The sequence below is a fragment of the Nematolebias whitei genome, chromosome 19, assembly GCF_014905685.2.
Source record: "Nematolebias whitei isolate Nwh7 chromosome 19, NemWhi1, whole genome shotgun sequence".
NCBI lineage: Eukaryota > Metazoa > Chordata > Actinopteri > Cyprinodontiformes > Rivulidae > Nematolebias > Nematolebias whitei.
The window spans coordinates 40,604,505-40,614,972 of record NC_056516.1 but is presented as its reverse complement, the minus strand read 5'-3'; the positions used below and the strand labels follow the sequence as shown (position 1 = coordinate 40,614,972).

At 39.9% G+C, this 10,468-nt stretch overlaps 1 protein-coding gene across 1 annotated transcript in view; it reads right to left on the bottom strand.

Annotated features, from left to right (window-relative positions):
* LOC119425559 (beta/gamma crystallin domain-containing protein 1) overlaps nucleotides 1-10,468 on the bottom strand; it is an 84,037-nt gene that overhangs the window by 51,764 nt on the left and 21,805 nt on the right. Inside the window, exons 7-8 of the mRNA XM_037693085.1 lie at nucleotides 4,999-5,046; nucleotides 502-620 (exon numbers count right to left, since the gene is read on the bottom strand). Of these exons, the coding sequence (XP_037549013.1) occupies nucleotides 502-620; nucleotides 4,999-5,046 (167 nt within the window). The remainder of the gene's footprint in view (nucleotides 1-501; nucleotides 621-4,998; nucleotides 5,047-10,468) is intronic.

Below are 10,468 nucleotides of genomic sequence, written 5' to 3'. Positions count from 1 at the left end.
ATCTGGTCCTCTGGACATTAAAAAAAAACAAAAAAAAACAAAGCAAATCAACAAAAAAAAATAAAAAAAATTGATTGTTGATTTGCTTTGTTTTTTTGTTTTTTTTTGAATGTCCAGAGGACCAGATTTAACTTTTTTAGATGTTTCTAATGATGTTATGTGTTTTATATTTTTATTCCATGTGCTGTTACTTTTTATTTGATGCTGTGATCTTTGTGTTAAGCACTTTGGTAACAGTTTCTGTTTTAAATGTGCTCTATAAATGAATCTGATTTGACTTTGGCATTCCACACAGTGTGATTTGATTTATTTTTTGTTCTGTGCTTTTATGTTATTCTTTGATGCTTTTAATTAATTTTCAGTACCATCATTATTTTTTTTCCATTAAATTACTTTCATTGATTTTTTAGTTAAGCACGTTGGTAACAGCTGCTGTTTTAAATGTTGTTTATAAATAAAGTTGACATGACTTTCATAAAAAGCAGGTGGTGCAGAGCTCACCCTCCACGCAGGACTCTGATGGAGATGGTTTCCTGCAGCTCCCAGGGTGTGGCGTCAATGACATCACCACGCAGCTCTATCCTCTGGCCGGTCATCCCCGCTCGGTCAAAAATGAACATCTGTTTGAAAAAAATGGGTTCAAGAGCAGACAACATCCTCAGAACTTCTGCAGGAACATAGACATTTATTCACGGCTCAGATTATAATTCCTATCCAGACCCAGATCCAGAAAAACCTCTGTTTGTACATTGTGCTTAATATTTCTGATCAGATAAGACTTGGAGTAGGGCATGTATCCAGCCGTCTCACTGATGTTAGCGTAGTGTTAGCATCAATTTTTAACCAAAAACAAGGTACTGGAGCAAGCTAACGCTAAAGGTGAGGACGGTGGATGATCACCCCCAAATAATTAATTAAACGGTACAAATCGGATTCCAAAAAAGTTGGGACACTAAACAAATTGTGAATAAAACCTGAATGCAATGATGTGGAGGTGCCAACATCTAATATTTTATTCAGAATAGAACACAAATCACAGATCAAAAGTTTAAACTGAGAGAATGTTTCATTTTAAGGGAAAAATCTGTTGTTTCCAAATTTCATGGCATCAACAAATCCCAAAAAAGTTGGGACAAGTCCATTTTTCCCACTGTGTGGCATCCCCCCTTCTTCTTCCAACACTCAACAGACATCTGGGGACAGAGGAGACCAGTTTCTCCAGTTTAGAAATAGGAATGCTCTCCCATTCATGTCTAATACAGGCCTCTAACTGTTCAATCGTCTTGGGCCTTCTTTGTCGCACCTTCCTCTTTATGATGCACCAAATGTTCTCTATAGGTGAAAGATCTGGACTGCAGGCTGGCCATTTCAGTACCCGGATCCTTCTCCTACGTAGCCATGATGTTGTGATTGCTGCAGAATGTGGTCTGGCATCATTGTGTTGAAAAATGCAGGGTCTTCCCTGAAAGAGATGACGTCTAGATGGGAGCATATGTTGTTCTAGAACCTGAACATATTTCTCTGCATTAATGGTGCCTTTCCAGACATGCAAGCTGCCCATGCCACAAGCGCTCATGCAACCCCATACCGTCAGTGATGCAGGCTTCTGAACGGAGCGTTGATAACAACTTGGGCTATCCTTGTCCTCTCTGGTCTGGATGACATGGCGTCCCAGTGTTCCATAAAGAACTTCAAATCGTGACTCATCTGACCACAGAACAGTCTTCCATTTTGCCACACTCCATTTTAAATGACCCCTGGCCCAGTGCAAATGTCTGAGCTTGTGGAGCTTGCTTAGAAATGGCTTCCTCTTTGCACTGTAGAGTTTCAGCTGGCAACGGCGGATGGCACGGTGGATTGTGTTCACTGACAATGCTTTCTGGAAGTATTCCTGAGCCCATTCTGTTATTTCCTTGACAGTGGCATTCCTGTTTGAGGTGCAGTGACGTTTAAGGGCCCGGAGATCACGAGCATCCAGTAGAGTTTTACGGCCTTGACCCTTACGCACAGCGATTGTTCCAGATTCTCTGAATCTTTTGATGATGTTATGCACGGTTGATGATGATAACTTAAAAGTCTTTGCTATTTTACGCTGGGTAACACCATTCTGGTATTGTTGCACTATCTTTCTGCGCAACAATGGTGGAATTGGTGATCCTCTTACCATCTTGGCTTCTGAGAGACACTGACACTCTGAGAAGCTCTTTTTATACCCAATCATGTTGTCAATTGACCTAATTAGTGTTAATTGGTCTTCCAGCTGATCGTTATATGCTCAATTTCCTTTTTCCAGCCACTTATTGCTACTTGTCCCAACTTTTTTGGGATTTGTTGACACTGTGAAATTTTGAATCAACATATTTTTCCTTTAAAATATTATATTTACTCAGATTAAACTTTTGATCTGTCATCTATGTTATATTACGAATAAAATATTGACATTTGCCATCTCCACATCATTGCATTCAGTTTTTATTCACAATTTGTTTAATGTCCCAACTTTTTTGTAATCCGGTTTGTACAAGCTTTGCTCATTCATCCATTTCCTACTCCACTCCTATTTCCTGGGATATCTTGCAAAAAGATCTGAAGCTCTCGACCTTGACCTCTCTAAGTGGCTTCAAACATCTGTTAAGCTCCTGGCAAAAACCAACACAGACCTGTTCCAGGTTTTTACATGGCCTCACATCTCCTTTATTTCACATCTATGCTGTCTTTTGTGATTGTCTATCGTTGTCATTGTTATTTACTTTTGTCATCACTCTTTATTAAAGAAATCAGGTCTCTCTTGTAAATGAGTCCCCGAGGCTGAAAGGGACTAAATGACAAAAACCCATTTCTGAATAAAAAAATATATTAGGCAAAAATTTTTCTCTTTGTGCTCCGGTGAAGTCAGATGTGTCTCCTGGTGCGCCGTCCCCCCGCTTCCCTGCTTGCTTTCTTTCATCTTGTGAACTCTTAAAGAGCCTCTTTTTTTCCTGCATCCCTCCTAATTCCAGGATTTGATCAGCTGGTCTCTCAACAAAATTGATCAACTTCTCCCGACAGGAGTCAGGGTAAGGAGGACCCTCTTACCTTGACGAAAACAAATTGGAATCATGATGACAACTAGAATTCTGCTGTTTGGGTTGGTGAAATCTGGATTGTCTACAAATTTGTGGATGTGTTGAAGCTTGGCAGCACTCAGACTGAAATATGTGGAGCTGTGTCAGATTTGGAACAGGCTGTTATCAAAACTGTGAACTTTCTGGCATCACCCATGAACGATGGGAATAATCTTGGAGAAAGCTATGAGCTCGACTTTCAGCATAAGGAATCAATTCAGCTGTTTGGAGTAACATTTGAATATACCAGCAAGACTTTAAAAGGCAGAAACAGCAATTCACGAGTTCTGCCTGACCCAAACTGTTTTCTTGATGGTGAACTTATCTCAACTCCTCCTGGCATGTTTAGGAAAAACAAAAATGCTTGGTCTGTCTCCTCACCCCTCCCTTCCCCGAGGCTGTGGACATGTGACAGAACCTCATCCGAGCTGATGATAAATAACACCTCTTATCTAGACAATGGCTGGGTGTGGGGTGGGGGGGGGTGGGGGTGTTCTGGACTATGCTATGACCTTCCCTTAAAATTCAATGTCTTCATTGGCCTATATGTACATGTATAATGTCTATTTATGTAGTAGGTTTTTTTGATGCCTCAAATTGTGCCCTGTCTAGGACAAGGTGTGAGAGATATTTTTTATACCATCTCTTCCCTTTTCTCATCTAAGCAAAATATTATTCTGAAGAATAATAAGAGGGCTGCACTAATTAGCAGCAGCTTCGTGCACTCCGCCCATCTTTCGGACGACTGTACGTACATGTTCTTGTTGTATCTCGGTGCAATGATAATAAAGCTTATTCTGATTCAAAAGTACTCATGTCAGTTTGACCCCCTGATCCAGATTCTAACAAGAACTAGAAAGTTCATGGAGAAACTTTAACAGGGACTGCCTATTTATTATTAATGGTAATAAATTAAATGTTAATAAATATTAATATTAATGATTATTTATATTAATGATTATTTATATTAATGATTATTTATATTAATAATAAATACTAATTATCAATAATAATTAATAATTGATTATTAATATATTGTAAATTTATTTATTATTGAAATATTAATAATTAATCATCAATATTAAGAATATTCACACCAATAGTTAGTATTTATATTAAATATTACTTATTAATATGAATAATTATTGATAGTAAAAAAGATCATTATTAACTTTATTAATTTATATTTAATATTTATTATTATTATTACAAATTAATTAATAATAATAGGTGGTAATAGGTAATAGGTGCCTTCCATGCATTGCATAATGCACTGCCTTCCTTGCATGTTGAACCAAAATGGCTCCATATGTTACTCAGTTTCTGTGAAGAGTTTTCTACCATTCATTTCCTATAGGACATTTGGCATATTTGTTAGCAAAATACATCGCCATGGTAAGTGTGAATGCCAATAAAAGTAATTGCACACATCCCGGAGCCGGGCCAGTCGTTTTGATACAACTTTTGTGGTGGTCCATGTTGCGATTTCGGACGCATTAAAGTTGAAAAAGATACACTTTTCAGGTGTAGAATAATAAGTGGGCAGTCACCAACTAGTTCCTGGAGTTGTTGTAATATTGCATCTTTGTTCGCAAATTACTTCACCATGGTAACTCGAAATGCCAATAAAAGTAATAGCACACATCACGGGGCCGAGCCAGTCGTATTGATATAACTTTTGTGGGGGTAGACGCTGTGGTTCAGGCCACATTAATGGAGATAGAAATGTAGACACTCTTCCGAGGTGTAGAATAATAGGTGCCTGCCATGCATTTGCATGGCAGTCTCCAATTCATCAGAACCAGCAGCTGTCAGAACCTTAAATGATCCGGCTTCAGCGATTAGCTTTGCCTGTGGACACTTCTTGTTCGGAGAAGGTTCTGGTGAGACTCACCTTACCAGGTCGAGGGTTGAGCTTCCCGTGCTCTTTTTCTTTGGTCAGCTGCAGAGAAAAAGACAATAATGTTTAAGATTTTATCCTTCTGGCTTCTTGAAAACCATTAGGAGTTAAAGCAGAAATGATTTCAGCTTGAGAACAGAACCTGCTTCCCAGATGTAGAACAGAGTGAAAAACTCATTCATCCCTGCAGCCATCAGGCTTCTCAACAAACACTGATGGTTTCTGTACAGATATTTTGTCTTCATGTCTTGTCTAGTATGGATGTTTTGTGTATCTACTGACTGTGAAACAAAATGTCCCATAGGGATAATAAAGATTCTTGAACTTGAACTTGTGAAGATTTGAAAGTGCTTGCAGGAAGCAAAGAGCTAAAGACGAGGTCTGATCGTGTGACTGTCTCAGGTGTCCCTGCAGGAAACGGGTCACTTATAGGATCATGTTACCAATCAGAGTTCTGCTATTGAAGCTCCAGTTTCAGTTCTGGCTGCTCCAACTCCAGTTTATCCTCAGAACAAGAAGCAGAAAAAAAAAAACAGATGCTCTACTGATGCAGAGTAGAAACTTTCCCTGCTGCTGAATCTAAATGTCTTTCTGCACTTCCTGTTCCTGGTCATCCTCAATCCACCTTCTTTCACCAGAAGCATGATGGCTCAGAAGCAAGAAGATCCTGGGTTCAATCCTCAGTTGGACCTGGGGTCTTTCTGTGTGGAGTTTGTATGTTCTTCTCATGCTCATGTGGGTTTTCTCTGGGTACTCCGGTTTCCTCCCATAGACCAAAAATATGCATGTTGTACTGCCTTCAGGCCCAGGCCTCCCTGCAAAAGAGATCTGTGATCTCAATAGGATTTGCCTGGTTAAATAAAAGTTAATAAATAAAGAAGCTCAGGACACAGGAAATTGATCGGGTCTTCACGAGGTTCTGAACACATATTCCAGTCTAACCGGACTCAACCAACACACTCGACAGATTCAATCAATATGTTTTTAATCAAACAAAAACAAAATGTTATAGCCATTAATTAAAAAAAAGGTTCCTGCTGCTTCCATAGAATCTCAGAGGTTCAGGATCAGCTGGATCGGGATCTGTTGATTAAACATAATCACAAGGTTCTGCTGCTCTGGATCAACATCACAAGGTTCTGCTGCTTTGGATTATCATCACAATGTTCTGCTGCTCGGGATCATCATCACAAGGTTCTGATGTTTTGGATCATCATCGCAAGATTATGTTGCTTTGGATCATCATTAATAGGCTCTGCTGCTCTGGATCATCATCATCATCACAAGGTTTTGCTGCACTGGATCATCATCACAAAGTTATGCTTCTCTGGATCATCATCACAAGGTTCTGCTTCTCTGGATCATCATCACAAGGTTCTGCTGCGCTGGATCATCATCACAAGGTTATGCTGCTCTGGATCATCATCACAAGGTTATGCTGCTCTATATCATCATCACAAAGTTTTGCTGTTCTGGATCAACATCAGAATGTTCTGCTACTCTGGATCATCATCACAAGGTTTTGCTGCACTGGATCATCATCACAAAGTTATGCTGCTCTGGATAATCATCACAAGGTTATGCTGCTCTGGATCATCATCACAAGGTTATGCTGCTCTGGATCGTCGTCACAGGGTTATGCTGCTCTATATCATGATCACAAAGTTTTGCTGTTCTGGATCAACATCAGAATGTTCTGCTACTCTGGATCACCATCATGATGTTCTGCTGCTCTAGATCAACATCAGAATGTTCTACTACTCTGGATCATCATAAAAATGTTCTGCTGTTTTGGATCATCATAACAAGGTTATGCTGCTCTGGATAATCATTATAAGGTTCTGATGCTCTTGATAATCATCACATGGTTCTCCTGCTCTGTATCATCATCACATTGTTTTGCTGCTCTACCTTATCATGTCAATGTTCTTATGCTCTGGATCATCATCACAATGTTCTGCTGTTATGTATCAACATCACAAGGTTCTGCTCTTGTGGCTCATCATCACAAGGTTATACAGCTCTGGATCCTCATTAATAGGTTTTGCTGATTTGGATCATCATCACAAGGTTCAGCTGCTCTGGCTCCTCATTACTAGATTATGTTGCTCTGGATCTTCATTACTAGACTCCGTTGCTCTGGATCATGATCACAATGTTTTGCTGCTCTGAACAATCATCACATGTTTCTGCTGCTCTGTATCATCATCACCACAATGTTCTGCTCTTCTGGATCATCGTGTCAATATTCTTATGCTCTGGATCATCATCACAATGTTCTACTGCTCTGGATCATCATTACTAGGTTCTGCTGCTCTGTATCCTAATTACTAGACTTTGCTGCTCTGGATCAACATCACAATGTTCTGCTGCTCTGGATCATCATCACAATGTTCTGCTGCTCTGGATCATCATCACAATGTTCTGCTGCTATGCATCATTATCACAATGTTCTGCTGTTTTGGATCATCATAACAAGGTTATGCTGCTCTGGATCCTCTTTAATAGGTTCTAATGCTCTGGATCCTCATTATTAGGTTATGCTGTGTTGGATCATCATCACAAGGTTCTGTTGCTCTAGATAATCATCACAAGGTTATGTTGCTCTGTATGTTAATTACTGGGTTCTGCTGCTCTGTACCCTCATTACTAGAATGTTGCTCTGGATCAGCATCGCAATGTTCTGCTGCTCTGGATCATCATCACAAGGTTCTGATGCTATGGGTCCTCATTACTAGGTTCTGCTGCTCTGGGTCATCATCAAAATGTTCTGCTGTTCTGGATCATTGTAACAATATTCTTCTGATCTGGCTAACGATCACAATGTTCTGCTGCTCTAGTTCATCATCACAATGTTCTGATACTCGAGTTCATCATCACAGGTTCTGCTGTTTTGGATCATCTTCACAATGTTCTGCTGCACTGGATCATCATCACAATGTTCTGTTACTCAGGATCATCATCACTAGGTTCTGCTGTTTTGGATCATCATCACAAGGTTATGCTGCTCTGGACCATCATTACTAAACTGGTGCTCTGGATCAGCATCACAATGTTCTGCTGCTCTGGATCATTATCACAAGGTTCTAATGCTCTGGGTCCTCATTACTAGGTTCTGATGCTCTGGATCATCATCAAAATGTTCTGCTGTTCTGGATCATCGTGACAAAATTCTTCTGCTCTGTCTAACGATCACAATGTTCTGCTGTTCTAGTTCAACATCACAATGTTCTGATACTTGGGTTCATCATCACAAAGTTCTGCTGTTTTGGATCATCTTCACAAGATTCTGCTGCTTTGGATCATCATAAATTGGCTCTGCTGCTCTGGATCATCATCATCATCATCATGAAAATGTTCTGCTGCTCTGGATTCTCATTGCTAGGTTCTGTTGATCGGGATCATCATCACAATGTTCTGCTGCTCTGAATAATCATGTTAATATTCTGCTGCTCTGGATCATCGTTACATGGTTCTGCTACTCAAGATTATCATCACATGGTTGTGCTGCTCTGGATCATCATTAATAGGCTCTGCTGCTCTGGATCATCGTCACAAAGTTCTGCTGCTCTGGATTCTCATTATTAGGTTATGTTGTTCTGGATCATCATCACAAGGTACTGTTGCTCTGGATCATCATGTCAATGTTCTTTGCTCTGGATAATCATCACAATGTTTTGCTGCTCTGTATCATCATTGCTAGGACCTGTTGCTCTGGATCATCTTCACAAAGTTCTGATGCTCTGGATTCTCATTATTAGGTTATGTTGTTCTGGATCACCACCACAAGGTACTGTTGCTCTGGGTCATCATGTCAATGTTCTTTGCTCTGGATCATCATCACAATGATTTGCTGCTCTGGATCATCATTACAAAAGTCTGCTGTGTTGGATCATATTCACAAAGTTATGCTGCTCTGGATACTCATTACTAGGTTCTGCTTCTCTGGATAATCATTACTAGGTTCTGATGCTCTGGATCGTCATCACCACAATGTTCTGCTGTTCTGTATCATTGTGTCAATGTTCTTATGCTCTGGATCATCATCACAAGGTTCTGCTGTTTTGGATCATCGTCACAAGGTTCTGCTACTCTGGATCATCATTACTAGGTTCTGCTGCTCTGCATCATCATCACAGTGTATTGCTGCTCTGGATCATCATAACAAGGTTCTGTTTCTCTGGATCCTCATTTCTAGATTATGCTGTTCTGCATCATCATCACAATATTCTGCTGCTGTGGATCATCACAAGTTTCTGCTGCTCTGTATCATCATCATCACAATGTTCTGCTGTTCTGGATCATCATGTCAATGTTCTTATGCTCTGGATTATCATCACAATGTTCTGCTGTTCTGGATCATCATCACAATGTTCTGCTACTCTGGATCATCATCACAATGTTCTGCTGTTTTGGATCATCATAAGGTTATGCTGCTCTGTATCCTCATTATTAGGTTCTAATGCTCTGGATCCTCATTACTAGGAATGCTGCTCTGGATTGTCATCACAAGGTTATGTTGCTCTTGGTCATCATGTCAATTTTCTTCTGCTCTGAACCATCATTAACATATTCTACTGCTCTGGATCATCATCACAAGGTTCTCATGCTCTGGATCATCATCATCACAATGTTCTGTTGCACTGGATCATCATCACAATGTTCTATTACCCTGGATCATCATCACTAGGTTCTGCTGTTTTGGATCATCATCACAAGGTTATGCTGCTCTAGATAGTCATTACTTGGTTCTGCTGCTCTGGACCATCATTACTAGACTGTTGCTCTGGATCCGCATAACAATGTTCTGCTGCTCTGGATCATAATCACAGCTTTCGCTGCTCTGGATCCTCATTACTATGTTATGTTGCTCTGGATCTACATTACTAGACTCTGTTGATCTGGATCATGATCACAATATTTTGCTGCTCTGAATAATCATCACAAGTTTCTGCTGCTCTGTATCACCATCAACACAATGTTCTGCTCTTCTGGATCATCGTGTCAATGTTCTTATGCTCTGGATCATCATCACAATGTTCTACTGCTCTGGATCATCATCAGAATGTTCTGATACTCTAAATCATCACATGGTTCTGCTGTTTTGGATAATCATCACAAAGTTCTGCTACTCTGGATTATCATCACAAGCTTATGCTGTTTTGGATCATCATCACGTTTATGCTGCTCTTGATCATCACAAGTTTCTGCTGCTCTGTATCATCATCACCACTTTGTTATGCAGTTTTGGATCATCATGTCGATGTTCTTCTGCTCTGGCTCTTGATCACAATGTTCTGCTGTTATGGTTCATCATCACAATTCTCTGCTGTTTTGGATCATAATCACAAGGTTATGCGGCTCTGGATCCTCATTACTAGGTTCTAATGCTCTGGATCCTCATTACTAGGTTCTGCTGCTCTGGATAATCATCACAATTATCTGCTGTTTTGGATCATAATCA